Genomic DNA, 15,386 nt, shown 5'->3' with positions numbered 1-15,386 from the left:
CCCCCTTGGTTCGGAGGCATCTCGGGAGGGCTCCAGGCAGGCTGGGCCCTCACTCCGCAGGCCCGTGGCTTTCTCCCCACCGAGGCCTCTTCAGAACATTGTGCAAGTCAGGCGGGGATGTGGGAAGAAGCGGGGCTTCGGGGTCTGCACTGGACAGTCCCCAGCAGCCCTCTACTTCTCCAGCCTGCAGGTGGAGGTCCTCTGGGATTTGTCCTCTGTGCGGGTAGCGCCCGGGCTCCCCTCCTGCCTTGGTCTCCCCAGAGAGGGCAGGGAGGCCCCTCTCACCCCTTCTCCCTTTGTACACAAGTCCACCTTCATCAAGGCCCCCCCCAGGGCCCCCGGACAGGACAGGCCCGGCGAGGTGCCGGCTCAGCATGCCCTTCCCACAGGAGCCCCAGGAACCAGGTGTCCTGGGGGCGGGGCCAAGCCTCAGCTGGGGGGCGGGGCCCTCGACCCCCCCCTCCCCCCGGCTGCTGTCACAATGCTCAGAGGCGGCTGCGGTGTCCACAGCTGGCCGCTGACCTCCTCACTCTGGGCAGCTTCCCCCTCAGGCCCTCAGCCCCTTCAGAGGCAGATAAAGCGCTGTCTTAGAGAAGGGATGCTTTAATGTCCAATGGATCTTTTATTCATGTCTCCGCCAACTGCCGCGTGCCAAAAGGTGTTTCAGGCCCTTGTTGGCTCAGGGCATGGCCTCTCGCAGGACCGCAGCCAGGCTGTGCTGTGAGACGGTCGGGAGCCATCGGCAGGGAAACGTTAAGGTTAAACCAGTTTCCTGTCCTGGAACATTTGGGGATTTTATCACACGTCACAGTCTGACAGCCTCCTGGGCCTTTGGAATATTCCGGCGCAGCCGCCAGCTCCCAGGGCTCATCTGGGCGCAGCGACTGCACCCCCTGGAGGGGTCGGGGGCAGATGGGCCGGGAAGGGGCTCCTGGCGAGGGTGACACGCCTGCGAGGCCGTGTTCCAGGGTCTCCTGGGGCAGCTGTAAGGAGGGGCCACTCAGGGTGCGGGGTTTCCCAGGGTGTCATCTTCTCTCCCGAGTGTGAGGCCCCCCGTCAGTTCACATTCCTCCCTGCAGCGCTGACTCCTGGCCCTGCCGCGCAGCTGCTCTACCACGAACTCTGGGCCCAGCATCCTCTGTGTGTTTCTCCTTCAGGAAGTGTCAAGGGCGAGCTCAAGATATGGAACTTCAGAAAACAAAAAACAAAATCCCAACTCAAAATAACTTAAAGCAAAAACAGAGTTTATTGGGAGTCCTGGGCAGGGCGGGCCTCGGGGCCTCCGGCGGCCTGGGTGTCTCCCCACCTCTCTGCTCTCTCCCGCCCCCGGTTCTCTCCAGGTGGGGCCTCTCTCCCTGCAGAAGGGACTTCTCAGGAGTCTGGGGACAGGGTTCAAGGCCTGCATGGTGGTCCAGCTCAGAGTCCCCAGAGGAACGAGAGCCCCTTCCTCTCCACCTCCACGGAGGCCCGACCCTGCTGCTTGGCGTCCACTCCTGGGCCAGTCGCGTTAGCCAGGAGGTGGGTGTGGAGTTGGGGCAGCAGGGGGCGGGGGGGGTCATTCAAGTCTCCGGGGTCCCCGCAGGCTGGGCTCTGAGATCCGCAGCCTCCAGAACCACTCAGAGTCGGGCTGTGCCTGTTCCCTCCCCGAAGGAGCGGGGTGCTGCTGAGGTCAGGGGGTGTGGCACCCCAGGGGCCCCAGGAAGCAGAAGCAGGGAGTGGGTGAGTGTGGGGCTGCCCCAGTCCAGGCTCTGCTCCCGCGTGCCCTGTGTGCTTCAGCAAGTCCCTGCCCACTGCTGGGTCTGTCACTGCATCCACAAATGAGCGCATCAGACAGCATCGGGGTCGCCAGCTATGGCCCAAAGCTGGCCTGTCTGTATCCAGTCCTCTGGCTGAGAATGGTTTTAACCCACTTAAATGGCTGGAAGGAGGAGGGGAGGGAGGTGGGGGAGGGAAGGGGGGGAAGAAGGAGAAGAAGAAGGGATGATTTTACAACATGTGGAAATTATACAAAACTCACATCTCAGGGCCCACAAATAAAGTTTTATTGGCACGAGGCCACGACCACTCATTTGCCTGTCGTCCACGGCGGCTTTCACATACAAGGGCAGAGCCGAGCGGTTGCAACAGGGACCGAGTGGCCACAGCACCTAAACTATTTACTCCCTGGCCCTTTCCAGAAACAGCCTGCAGAGCCCGGCCAGCTCCATGCTGCCCACTCTTCCGTCATTCATGGTCCACAGCAAGGTCTCAGCAGGTCCAAGACGTGTTCTCATTTCCTAGTTTTCTTTCAGTCAGCTCAGGGCTGACATCACTGCTGACTCAGTCTTGGCCGTAGGGCTAAAATCCCTGCAATCATGGTTTTGATGCTCTGCATTTCTCTAAAACACAAGAAAATCAATCCATAACTTTTAAAAGCAGACACTGCATCCTGTCCCTCCTCCGGCCTCCAGCGGAGGGTCCCCGTGGCCCTGCTGACCTTGAGGCCTCTTCCCTCTGGACCTGGGCTTCTCTGGCTCTGATGTCCCCTCCCTGCCTGGGGCCACGTCAGTCACCAGCCTAGCAGGCGTCCAGCCTTGCGGGGACGGGGTCGGGGTCGGAGCCGGGGCCGGTGCCTGACGACTGGGAAGGAATCTACCGCTGTGTGTGTTTCCCGCCACTGCCTTCCCTCTCTGAGTCAGCCGCAAAACACGCGTGTGGACTGCACCAGGCGCCCTAGGAGGAATCCGAGAAGACCTGAGCTTTTCCTCTGCCCTTGAAGGAGAGAGAGCGGCCTCATCCCATCCTGGGAGTGCTGGGCCACGGGGACGGGAGCAGCTCGGTAGGGGCAGAAGTCTGACCCGTCCCTCGTGCTCTGGGGACAATGAGGAGGAGTCTGGGGTACTGGGTCATGTTTTTTGTTGGTGAGGGGCCGTCCGTGCCTCCGCAGGTGGGTCCTAGAGGGAGGGGCGGGCCTGTGGTCCCAGCCATAAAGCCTGTGCTGGGGGCTGCGGCCGGTTCTCCGGTGGGAGATCTCTAGGCAGACGCAAGGCACGTGGAGCGGGGGGTGGGGGGGGGTCTGGGCGTGGCCTTCAGTACCTGCTAAAACATCTGGGCTCAGACCACCCAAGGCCCTTGTCTTGCTGCCCCCTGCTTGTCTGCCGTAAGGCCTCAGAGAGTTCTATGGGCTCCACTTCCCACCTAAGACAAATTGAGGGCACAATCTATCGCCAGCCCGTGAGGGGTATTATGACCAGGAGACGGACAGCTTTCTGACCCACTCAGTGTGGTCTGGGAACCACTGGACAGTGGGATGAGGGCTTTCATCTCAGGAACGTTCCACCCGTTTTCTATCTTGGCCCAAACTGCAGAGTCCAGGTGTCACAGCGTTGAGAACAGAACCAAGTGTCCCCAACACCCCTCGCAGGGGACTCCACGCAGAGGGAGCCAGGAGGAACCCTCCAACAGATGGCCTGTGCCAGAGGTGGACGGTGGCCACACGTGGGCCACCTGCAGACCTCTCTGCCTTGGGAGTTGGGATTCGGGGATCACGTGTCCTGTGCTGTTTGACAGGCAGCCTCCCATGGGCCCCGGGGCAATGGCTGCTCACCCCTGCCCCTGGCAGCCCACCCCGCCGTCTGCCAGCCGCCGCGGCTCCAAGGCAGGGATGGGGGACTGCGCATCAGGGGAGGGGGGTGCCGGCTGGAAACCCGTGTGACTGCAGAGGCAGGCTTGCCTTTCACTGGACGTCTGCTCTTGGGAGCCTTCCAGAATGTGGAACGCACCTGGCGGGAAGCTGCCCTGTCTTCGGGACAAGTAGAGAAGCATCCTCCAGGCTGACAGGGCGGCAGAATGTCCACAGGCCCTTGAGAAGGGTCCCCTGGAGGCTGGGGACCCAGGAGGAGTGAGAAGGATAGTAAGACCAGCCAGATAGGCTCGGGACAGAGCGGCTTCCTAAAAGAGGGAGAGTCCAGCCTGGAGGGCCTCCAGGTGGAGGCATGCTTTCTAGGAGGAAAAAGGTAAGGACGATCCACCCACTCGTGGGCATGTGATCACACTCAGGAAGTGCCCCAGGTGCCCACTTGGCATTTCCTGTGGGACCACCTTCTCCCCCGCCCCGCACCCTCACGCAGGTGGGCTGTTGCCTGATCTTGGGCTCCTGCTGCCAGAAAAGAAACAAACCCTTCCCCTACCCAGACCCAGGAAGCTCTGGGCACATCCAGAGAGCGCAGGAGCACGTGGTCAGGACAAAGAGGACGCTGGTCCCGCCTGAGCCTCCACCAGGCAGCAGCTCCCCACGTACGTTACCTTACGGGATTCTCGTAATTCAAGCCCAGAGCCTGGGTCAGAGGGCAATGCGAGGGGCCCGAATGAGACCACGGGGGTCCCGGCACCTTTCCCTCTGCACCGCCACCCCGCCCGCGGGGCTTCCTCGGCGGGGTCCCCTCAGGCAGCACGTCCTGCAGGAGCCCCTGGGGAAGAGAGCCAGGGCCAGGCCTCAGACGTGTGCACACCCAGATCCAAAGAGGCCACAGGCTTCTCCACAAGTATTTACAGAAGGCAGTGAGGACGCCAGGGCAGCCGTAGCCACGCAGGTCGGGGGAGCCGCCCTCGGGACTTCCCGGAGCCCGCAGATGCGACGTCCTTGTGCAAGTGTCCCTGAGGGTGGGCAGCCTGCCGTGCCCATGGGAGTCTGGCCTCCGGGAGAGCCTGGTCTCCAGGGAAGGGGCCTGCCGGGGCCTGGAGAGAGCGGGCCTGGGCGTTGATGTCATTGTTCGTTTGTTTTCCGGGGTATTCCTGCGAACACTTCATATCCTCTTTCTAGTCCTTGCTTTGACCCCAGGGTTGAGAGATGGGAGGGGCTTCGATGACCAGAGCTAGGGGCACACGGGTAACCAGCTCTCAGACAGCCCGGATTTGCTGCGCTTGCCAATGCCCATGGTGTAAACACTCCCAGCTCGGCTGCCGCGAGGCCGCTATAAGTGCTACCCGCAAAGCGCCCGCCGCGGGCTCCCCATAGCACGGCCCGGACCGCCAGCTCCAGCTTCACTCACCGGGGAGGGCAGCGGCGGTACAAAGCAGCTGGGACCCCGTCGTTTTACACGAAGAGAACGGGAGCCTGGCGAGGGTCAGCCGGCGGCCCACTTCGTGTGCCAAGGACGAGGCAGAGTTGAGACCCAGATACAGACCTTCCGCCCAGAGCACAGCTTCCCACTCTCTCTCTCATTGCCAACTGCTCTCCAGCCAGGCCCTGCGCAGACTTGGGGCCGGAAAGGCTCACCCCCAGACAGAAGCCCGCCTGCATCCTGCCCAGCCCCAGAGGTGGGCTGGGCTGTGAGATGCCAGGGCTGCCTCGTGCCCCATGCGGTCTCCCCTGCATGCTGCCTGAGCTGCTAGAGCATTCAGGCAGGTGGGTGCAGCACAGAGAGGCAGGCCTACACCCCCAGAGCCGCCCAGCCCGGCTCCTCCTTCCACCTTTAGGAAGAGCAGCATTTGCCTTTTGAAGGGCACCGGTGTGTACACTCCACTTAAAGGATAACTTCTGATTATTTTCTTAATGGAAGAGCAAATATTTACATCTTACAAACCAAAGGGCAGGTTGGAATGTGTGCGAATACCGGCTTTGGGGCACTGCCACCGCAGCTCTCGAGAGGGAGTGGGCAGGAAAGCAGAAACTGTTGGCCGCAGTCGACCTTGCTCAGCTGGAGCACAGAAGAAAGGGCCCTCTGTCGGGGGTGCAGGGCCCTCTGTCGGGGGCGCGGCTGGCGGCCAGGTCTCTGTTTGCCTTGGGGAGTAGGGGCGGCTCAACCCTCCTGCCCCATTTCCCATTGGTGTGGGGAGGGGAGGGGAGGGGAGGGGCGTGCTTCTAGCTCTGGGACGCCTTTGCTGAGCCTGGGGCGCCCCTGCTGGGCTCGCCCACCCAGTCCCCGCCCCGTTTGCACGTGACGGCCGCCAGCCTGGCCACGTGGACAGCGTGACCATCGGCCGGCTGCCCATCAGCTGATGCAGCCTCTGTGCCAATTGTTTAGGTTATTAGAACAAAACAAAACAAAGACCAGCCTCCGTCCACGAGCAGAAAGAGGGAGCCAGAAGGGAGGCCATGGGATGGGAGCAGCTCTTCCTGAGGAGCCCCAGGGTCCCCCCTCCAGGTGGGCCCAGGAGCCAGGCCGGTCTGGCCCCGTGAGGCTCTGCTCTGGTGACTGAGGACGCAGGGCTGCCCAGAAACCTGCAGACCTCCCGACCCCAGAGCAGGAGGTCCAGTTCAGGGGCCCCCAAGCCACCCTCTGAGAAGCCTCGCCAGCAGCCTGGGGTGTCCTGCAAGACCCAGCCTTTTGTCTGTCTGTCCATCTGTCTGTCTGCTTCTTGCCACGGTCATTTTGCTTCCGAACCCCTGCTGCACCTCATCCATCTGCACGCAAAAGGGCCCAGAGCTGCCTGGGATCGTGGGTGGAAACATCCAGGACAGTGCAGCAGGGCTCTGGTGGGGGTGAGGAAGGAGAACAGACACAGCAGCAAGAGAACAGAGGACTCACCAGCCCTCGACCTCGTGCTGACCCGGAGTCCCGGGGACCCGACTCAGCGTCAGGGCTGGAGGCTGTGCAGCGGCCGCAGGCCCAGGGTCCTGAGAGTCCCCACAGGGCAGCGGCAGCACCTCTGCCTTGGGACGAGGACGGGACAGAGCCCCGTGATGAGAAGAGGGGGGACGGCCCCCTGGCGGGCCCGCTGCTGATGCGGATGGAACGGAGCACCGGACACTTCGGGTCTCCAGGCAACGCCTCGCAGGCCAGCCTCGCCACAGCAGGCGCTCTGCGGGGAGGGGTCCCGACCCTTCGCGTGCTGCCCACAGGAAGGGGTCAGCTGCGGCCTCCCACCTCACCCAGGGTGACCCCCAGGTGGGCCCTTCTCCACACGCGACCCGGCCGCGTCCGCCCGGCCACGTAGTCGTTTGCCTGTGCTGAGGCGGAGGTGGCCGGAGCTGGCTTCTGGTCAGCCCAGTTCCTGTGGAGACAAAGGTGCCCTTGAGGTAGGGCCTGGAGTCCTCGTCCTCAGCTCCTGTCTTGTCCTGCCTGCCTGGACCCGCCCCTGGACCCCAAGTGGCTTCCTCATGCTGCCCCCCAGGCGGCCATCCCAGCCCCTGGGCAGCCTGTCCTCCTGCGTCCACTGAGGCCGAGGGCAGAGGGTCAGGGTCCTGCTTGCACAGGGGCGGGGGTCCTCGCATGAGCAGGGATTGGTCGAAATCCTGGAAGGTGCCCTGTCGGCGACAGCAGGCGCTGATCTGGGAATGGAAAGCAGCTGGACCCCCGTGCGTGTGTGCGTGCGTGCGTGCGTGTGTGTGTGTGTGGCATGCGTGTCTACATGTGCACGTACACTGTGGGAGTGTGGGGCACATACATGTGTTCACATGTTCGCGGGTGCTTGCACTCCTGTGTGTTTGTGTGCACACGTGCTGCATGTGTGTGTGTGCGTGCACGTGCGTGTACATGCATGAGCCTGTGTGTGCGTGTTTAAGGAAGGACAGGGCGCTCCGGCAGGCAGGCTGAGGTGGCCTTCTTCAGGGCAGGCAGGCCCCCAGGACGGCTCTCAGCCGGAGACGCCAGGAAGGTCGCTCTGGATCCACCTGGTCGCCATGCCTGGCTCCCCACGTCCCTCCAAGGAGCCCCGGAGGTGTGTCGTCTGCGGGTCGCTGTGGCGAGGATGTGCTGAAAGGTGAGACTCCAGCAGCCCCTCGGAGGCTCAGGGAGACCTCGCAGTAGCAGCTCCGGAAGGCCACTATTTACACCCACGGTGAAAGGAGACCCAGAGGAAGACGGAGCTCCACCCCACCCTGCTTGACGCCACGCAGGGGCCGCCCTGTCCCCTGCCCCCATCCGTCCCCGGGGTGGGTCCACCTGGCCTAACGTCCTCCCATGCCCCTAGTGCCACTTTGGGCCAGCAGCCATGACCAGAGCTGAAGGGCCCCAGGCACCGCTGGATGGAGGGGCAGGGCGGCTGACCTCACCAGGAGCTGTGCGAGTGGCTGGCTCTCCTTGACCTCCAAGGAGCCCCCCGTGCCACGCTGCCTGCGCTTTAAAGAGCAGCTGATGACCTCAAATGCCAGGTCCCACGCTGGAGCCCGCCGCTGCCTGCCCTCCCTGCCGTGGACCACAGGGCTGCCGGCGGAGGACAGGGTGGCAGCTGCTCAGAGAGCTAGAAGCTTTTGATTTGCGTCAGTGCCGAGCTGGCCAGGAGGGGCCGTCACGCTGGGCGCTTGGCAGCCGCGTGGAATCATGGTGACATCACGGCTCCCCTGCAAGCCCAGAGAGACGGGCTGCCTGCTGAGCCCACACTCTGGGCCCCCCGCGTGCGCTGGATGGCTCAGGCGAAGGGGCTGCTAAAAGCAGTTCCCGTGATGCAAGCATCCCGGGGTCAGGCCCCGAGGGGAGGGAGCGGAGCTGGACTCTCTGCCCCCAGTGGGCTCGGGAGCGCTCCCAGGAGAAGTGGCTTGCCATCCTGCGGCCACCGAGGACTCCAGCTGACTGAGAGACTTGGCAGGGGCTGGGGCGCTACGGCAGACCTGCAATTTCACTGAGATGGAAGCATCCCCAGAGGACCCTGATGAAAACACAGCCGCCACAATGTGGCGGAAAAACAATCGCTTTAAGAGACCCGGAGGCCAGGTGTCAGCCAGCACTTTGCTGGGAGCAGAGAACCCGTCGGGGTCAGCGGTACGGCCCGCAGCTCCCACGTGTGGCCGTCTCAGCCCTCCCTTTGTCTCTGACCCCTCCCTCTCTGAGGCAGGAACGAGCACCTGTCACCTCGGAGACTCAACACTTGATCCTTGCAAGGGCCCTTGCGGGTGTCCCCCCAACTCCCCTCAACCTGGTCTCAGCTGAAACGAGTGAGGTGTCCTCCTGTCACCAGCCCAGCACCCTCCAGGGTGCCCCTGACAACAGGGTATCCCAACTCCAGGCAGGGACCACCTTCCACGGCCTGAATCCCACCTCCCTCTGTGCCTGGCGACGAACCTGTGTGTCCGTGGGGCCTCAGTTTACCTGCTCGGAGTGGCCCTCCTCCAAGCAGCCGGCCTGCTGGGGCACCCCGATGCCATCACTTGCTCCCAGCCACGCTGTGTCCTCAGCCCTGGGGTGGGTGGTGTCTCCCAGCGGCACAGCAGTGCCCGGAGGTCAGAGCCCGCGTGCCGTGCCACCGCAGAGCGCATGGGGGACCTGACGCTTGCCCTTCACTCGGGCCCACCTTGCCCTGGTTCACAGGAGGGCTGGCGACACTCCCCTCTCCTCGGAGAATCCAAGGATCCAGCTGGAGGGGTTCTCGGGGGTCCTACCCCACCCCCACCTCTGCCAAGTGACCATCCAGGCCCAGTAGGGATGCAGTGAGGGGACCCCATACCCCATCGGAACACTCAGACTCTGCTCCGGGCGCACCGACCTGGGGTCTCACCGCCCGTGCTTCCCTGGCTCCACCACTGACACCCCCAGTTGGGCGGCTGCCCACTGGGGGTCCAGTTTGGGCCGGTCACCCCAGGAAGTGGGTAATGTGCCCTGTGAGGACAGGCGGGAGGGGGCAGAAAGACCGGAGTCGCTGTCAGCCGTGCTGCAGAAAAGCCCTCCGTGCCAGCAGACACCTCCGCCACTGTCTGCTCCCTCCCCGCCTTGCACCTTGTGACCACGTGGGAGGGCCTTCTCGTCCCGCCTTCCGCTCCTGATGGCTCTGAGGTGAGTCACTGGAGTGTCCCTTGCCCTGAGTGTCCCGGCTGTAACCGTTTCCTGGAGCTGCTGTAACAAGTCGCCGCAAACCGGGCGGGTTAGACCACAGAAATCCCTTCTCTCACAGCTCTGGAGGCCAGAAATCCAAGTCAAGGTGCGGGGGGCAGCTATTCCTCCTGAGGACGTGAGGGAGGGTCTGGCCAGCTCCTGCTGGCAGCCAGCACGCCTCGGTGCCCCTCGGCCTGTAGACGCATCAGCCCATCTCTGCCTCTGTCCTCCTGCGGCCCCTCCCTGCGTGTCTGTGTCTCTTTTCCGTCACTGGACTTAGGGTCGCCCTGATCCAGGATGCCCTCATCTCTGCCCTTAACCTTGATCACATCTGCAAGGGCCGCATTCCACGAAAGCCCACATTCTCGGGTCTGGGCAGACGTCTCTTTCAGGGCCACCGTTCAGCCCCTACGCCAGGTTAGCAGAAGAACTGTCCCCTGCCTTAACTATGAGCTCATCTAATTAGTCCAAACTGGTGTCTCAGATCAAGAAACTGAGGCCAGAGGATGCAGGCCGGCACAGGCCAAGACGGGTTGAGGCAGGGCCAGGATGAGAGCAGGGGCTACTGCTACTGCGACCCCCCAGGGCTCGGTGTGACTGTGGGGTTCTGTCCTGGCCCCATCAAGTGGCTCAGACCCCTGGAGACCTCCTCTCTGCCTGCCAGCTCCCCAGCCCCCCAGCCCTGCTGCCCCCTCGCTGGCCCTGGGATCTCTGGGTGGGTCCCCCTCAGGACAGTCCAGCTTGCTAAGGGCCAGCGGCAGTCCTGGCTCCTCCTGGCCAGCAGGGGCTGGGGCTGGCCGTTTCTGAGCATGGCACCTGACCTCTGAGCCACTCAGGACAGAGCCACAGGACGCGATGCCAAAGAATCCTCAGCTGGTGATATGCTGTCGCCATGACCGGCCCAGGCCTGCAGAACTGGCTGAGCGAGACCTGGGAGAGCAGCGGCCTGGACTGCTGTGAGCTACGGGGACCGGGGCAGGGCAGACGCCCTCCTCCCCTCACCTGCTCCAGGCCACCAGCTGGGGCAGCGCCCCACTCCTGGAGGGCGTGGCCTCTGAAGTCCGAGGCTGCTTCTGCCCGGCCCCAGTGTGGACGTGACTCATGACGGAGGCCTCCTGAGAGGGCGGAGGGACCAGGCCGAGAGCGATGGGAAGGGCGTCTGGCCACAGATAGCTGCACGCGCGCTAAGCTCCCGGCCCCCTACCACGCAGCGGGTGGGGCGGGCCTTGGGGTTGGGGCCCACACCCTGGGAACAGTGAGGCCACCTGGCTGGGCGGGGGGAGCCCAGGCTGGGACACCCACCACCCGAGAGAGGCCAGGATATCTGGGGCCTCCTCTTTCTCTCCCGCCCCTTAGTCCGTGTGGGGCAGGGGGTTCCCTGGTGCCACTGCCAGCGCCGGCAGCGTTGTCCCTGGGGCTCAGCGTAAGGGGACGTGTGGGCACGTGCTCACCTCAGGCCTCTGGGTGCCTAGGAAGTGTGCCCCGGCCGCAGGAGCCCCCAGGCACTCCTTGGGGTGGGGGGACGTGGAACACTGGCCCAGAGATGGGCGACGGCACCCGGGCCCTCAGAGTGGACGGGGAGCCTGGACCCTGAGCGCTCCCCTCACATTGCTGGTGGCTGGTGAGCAGGGGCCGTGGTCTGGGGCACTGGCTTTCCACGCGGCAAAGCCTGGCAGCCCCTGGGTCACCCCGAGCACACTCTGTGCCGCCCAGCTCGGGGCTTCCATGGGACAGAAGCGCCTCTGCCTGTGGATCAGGACACGCGGGGCCATGGGCCTGAGTGGTTTCCAAGGTGCCTTCTCTCCGCAATGAGCCCCAGGCCAGGGCCCCCGGCCAGGCCCTGCTCCGGTCAGCGGACATCAAAGCGGGCTTCCTCGGCCCCCCGTCCCATCCTCCGGCTCCGGCCGGGGGTCCTCTCGGGTTAAGACCCTGGGCACACCCGCCCTTAGCAGTTCTGTGTCAGCCTCAAGCCTGCATCGCAGGCCTCATCTCAGGAACGTTCCAGTTCTGTCCCCACTAGGACACCCTCTCCAGGGACAACTCCATATGAAGCCCCAGCTTGGAGGGGTGGGTTCCCCTGAGAGAACAGAGCAAAGGGGCCCGTGTGTAGGTCGGGTGGGTCCGCAGAGTGCAGGGCTCCAGTTCAGCACATCTGGGTGTCAGACCCTCGTGATTCAAATCCCACCCCACCCACCCCCCCCGCCGCCAGGGAGCGACTAGCAGGCCTGCTCGACGGGACAGTCAGGGCCCCTCTACATCAGGGGGTGCTGAGGTCTGGCAGGATCCCCACAGCCCGGCGGCCGCAGGGACACCGCCCCACCTCTTCCTGCCTCCCTTGCTGGTCGGGGATCCCCACATCCTGTTCCGTCCTCGTCGCCTCAGGACCCCTCCCGCCCGGGAGCTGGGGCCCGTGCCCACGGTGGCCAGGGCATCCGGTGACCAGGCCTTTGCCCAGTGGCCGCCCTGACCTTTGCACTTGGAGGAGGGTTGGAGGAGGCCGGGCTTGTGGAATGACCCTGACCCTCCCTGCCAGGCCACTCGGCCCTACATCACTCTGGCCATCCACGGTGAGCCCCGCCCAGTGCCCTGCACCTGCTTCCCAAACTCTCCCACATCCTGGCCTGGCAGAAGATGCTCATCTTTGCAGGGGACCAGGAGAGGCTGGGTGCCCCTGGGGCTCCTTGCTGGCGGGGAACGGGGCTGGGTGCGGGGTGATGTCCATCCAGCCCGGGCCCCAGGTGCAGCCCGGGGCCAGCAAGGATCAACACCTTCACTCACCTGTAACCCATTTGGGCTGCAAGAGCAGGAAGCCCCTGTTTGAGCTGACGCCCATGGCTCTGGTCATCTGGGAAGGGACACGGCCCCCTTTTCCAGTCTGTCGGCCCCTCTTCCCCCACGCCCGCAACCCGCTCCCCGCAGCCCTCCCCCTTGCCCTAGCGAGGAGCCCTAACCCCCAAGAGCGGACCAGCCAGCATTCTGGGCACATGTCCCGGGGAGGGAGGGGCTGGCCGTGACTCCGGGCTGCCTCCTATGCTGTGTGGTTGCTACACCGAGGGCCCTGGGGTGTCTTCTCCCTTAACCGTCCCAGCCCTTAACAGAGGCTGTGTGATGCTCAGGTTCTGAGCAGGGGACCCCAGGCTGTACCTGCCTCCTGGTCCCACGCCATGGAGGACAGAACCGAGATTTCCACGCTGCTCATCACTCAGAGCAAGAGTCCTGTCGCCGTAACACATAGCCACAAACCTGTGGCTCCCGATACACATTTATTCTCTTACAGTCTCCGGGGTCAGACGTCCTCCTCGGGTCTCACTGGGCTGAGGGCAAAGCGTGGGCAGGGCTGCTTCCCTCTGGAGGCTCCGGGGGAGAATCCACCTCCAGGTCTTTCCAGCTTCTGGGGCCCTGCTCTCTTGGGCTTGTGGCCCCTCCTCTACTCACAGCCAGCGACGGGCACCAAGTATCTCTCACGTTGCATCTCTCTGACATTGATTCTCCCCTTCCCCATTTAAGGGACCCCTGCGAGTGCCCCAGGCCTGCCCCGAGAATCTAGGGTCATCCTCCTGCTTCGGGGGTAGGACACTAGGAACCTGAGTTCCCCCATGCTGTAGAAGGTAACATAGTCACAGGTTCCGGGATTAGGGTGCAGACAGCCCTGGGGGCCACTAGGCCGCCTCCCACACTCGGCCCTGGCCCTCTGCCCACACGGTCCCGGTTGAACTTGTGCACGTGCATCTCGTCCCGCCAAGGACATAGAGGCTCCCCACCACGACTTCTCTTCTCTGCTCACCTCATCCATGGCGCCAGGCACGGCGGCCTGGAAGGATCGGATGGCCGGTTCACAGGCTGCCCATTGTGATTCTCTGGGTGGAGCCCACGGAGCCTGGCAAGCCTGCAGCGGGCATCCTCCCGCCCCAGTAAACAGGCCTTTGTTCCTGCGGCTGGGTCCCCACCCTGAGCTTCGCAGGTCAAGCCCAGGCTCTGAGTCTGGCTTCCTGCCTGCTGGCTGGGCGACTATACTGTCATCTGGTCACCTGGACAGTGCTGGGAGCTGTCACCAGCATCTGATGGACGAGGCTCAGACCCCAAGGCTCGGGGAAGGGTGAGCAGAGCCGCCCGGGAGCATTCAGCGTAAAGCCCCCGCTGGCGTGGAGGAGGATGCAACGTGAGAATGAATCTTAAGTCAAAACTTGAGATTCCAAAGAAACGGCGGCTTTGTCGTGGGTACTGGGGACCCTCCCAGATCTCTGGGGTGCTGTTCATGGCTTCCACGTGGAGGAGGGTTCTCAAGGAAAGGGCGAGCCCCACCACCCGGCCCCGCCCCAAGCGGCACTTACGCGTCTGCTGACCAGCAGTGCTGGGGGGTGGGTAGCGGTTATTGTCACTATTGTCACCAAGGAAGAAAAGAGACAGGAGGGGAAAGTACGAGTGACAGCACCTGCAGTCACGCCAAGGGTTGGATCTGGAAAGAAAGGAGAAAGGACCCATGGGAGAGGCCAGGATCCCAGGGGAAGGTAAGCAGAGTCTTGACCCCTGGCCAGCCCCTCTCCCCACCTGGGTGGCCTCTGCTCCAGAAACTTCCATTTCATTCCAGGGGGACCAACTTCCATCCTGCCCTGGGACTGTGCTCCCTCTAGGAGCCATTGATCCCACTTTGATGGGTTTGGTGTCCCCAAGACTCAGGAGTGGGGGACACTTTGGGAAGGAGCCAGCCCCAGAAACCTGTCCACACGTGGAAGTGGCGTGTCCCCTCTGGGTGGGCTGGATCCGGAGTCCAGGGGATGGAAGGGCTGAGGACCTGGCTCTGGGCCCCTGTGCAGGGTCATGACCTGCTGACAGCAGTGAGGTGTCCCAAGGTCTGGGGGCAGCTTCAGGACAGGGAAAACAGGACCAGGGGTGGGAGAGGGAGGGGAAAACAAAGGGGCTGCTTTTGTGAACACAGACCTAGAAGGGGACGGGGGTAGGGGACAGGGAGAAGGCAGGAAAAGAGGGAAGGCAAGAGGGGTCGGGGAGACGGGTTTTATCCCAGAATTTGTGTTTCCCCACCCGGCGCTGTTTGCAGAGGGTGCTGTATTCCCCATGGCGAGGGTCTGTCTTTCCTCCTTCCCCAAGGCCCGAGGCCACCCCCCACCCAGCAGGACCTCCTAGCGCCCCGGGAGCAACCAGGGCAAGTTCCAGGGCCACTTCGGAGCCCCCACTTCAGTGATGGGCCAATCCCCGCTACACCGAGGCCTGTCTGATCCCAACAGGCTCCCTAGTGCTGGCTTCCACCCTAGCTCCTGGAGCAGGACCCACAGGGCAGGCCGCATCCCTGAGCTCAGCCTGGGTCTCCAGGCGCAGTGATGGGGGCCTCGTACAGGTGCTGCTGGCGTGCTCGGGGATGAGTGTGGCTCGCCTGGCACACCACGTGACTGGTATCTTTCAGAATCGAGCAGGAAACAGATGGCCCACTCATGGGGGGCGGTGGAAGAGGTTTGTTAATGAAAAGAACATTTCAGAGGTGTTGGCAGGGTTGAGGGAAACAACAAGGGCTGCTGGGCATCAAGGCGTCTGTGCGAGTAGAAACTATGACCACCCAGGCGGGGGGCACAGGAAGGGGCACAGGAAGGACAGCTGTCACCAGGCAAGGGCAGGAGCCCGGGGAAGGACCACCTCGCAGGACCT

The 15,386-nt window shown here is 63.6% G+C and overlaps 1 protein-coding gene across 5 annotated transcripts; it reads right to left on the bottom strand.

The window, feature by feature from the left end:
• Positions 1-1,936: 1,936 nt before the first annotated feature.
• Positions 1,937-13,684, bottom strand: LOC117199299 (uncharacterized). Of its 5 annotated transcripts, none has more exons than XR_007477606.1 (5): positions 7,971-13,678; positions 5,031-6,975; positions 3,086-4,853; positions 2,477-2,733; positions 1,938-2,378 (listed from the first exon to the last, which is right to left on the bottom strand). XR_007477606.1 is itself a non-coding variant. In XM_049710420.1 (5 exons), exon 1 carries the CDS (start codon positions 7,457-7,459, stop codon positions 6,506-6,508), a length of 954 nt encoding a protein of 317 aa, XP_049566377.1. In that variant the 5' UTR covers positions 7,460-13,684; the 3' UTR covers positions 1,940-2,378; positions 2,477-2,712; positions 3,076-3,177; positions 3,762-4,853; positions 5,031-6,505. The 5 variants fall into 5 exon arrangements, 4 of the variants coding, with proteins under 4 accessions (XP_049566376.1, XP_049566374.1, XP_049566377.1 ...); XM_049710420.1 differs by having other exon boundaries at positions 1,940-2,378; positions 2,477-2,712; positions 3,076-3,177; positions 3,762-4,853; positions 5,031-13,684; XM_049710418.1 differs by having other exon boundaries at positions 1,940-2,378; positions 3,086-3,177; positions 3,762-4,853; positions 5,031-13,684.
• Between the last annotated feature and the right edge of the window lie 1,702 nt (positions 13,685-15,386).

The sequence above is a fragment of the Orcinus orca genome, chromosome 5 (genome assembly GCF_937001465.1).
Source record: "Orcinus orca chromosome 5, mOrcOrc1.1, whole genome shotgun sequence".
NCBI classification, from domain to species: domain Eukaryota; kingdom Metazoa; phylum Chordata; class Mammalia; order Artiodactyla; family Delphinidae; genus Orcinus; species Orcinus orca.
Note: the sequence above shows the minus strand (reverse complement) of the source record. Positions and strands in the feature narration are given on the sequence as shown.

Coding starts and splice junctions, on each gene's coding strand:
- LOC117199299 (XM_049710419.1), bottom strand. CDS start 7,459: ATGTACACGCACGTGCACGCACACACACACATGCAGCACGTGTGCACA.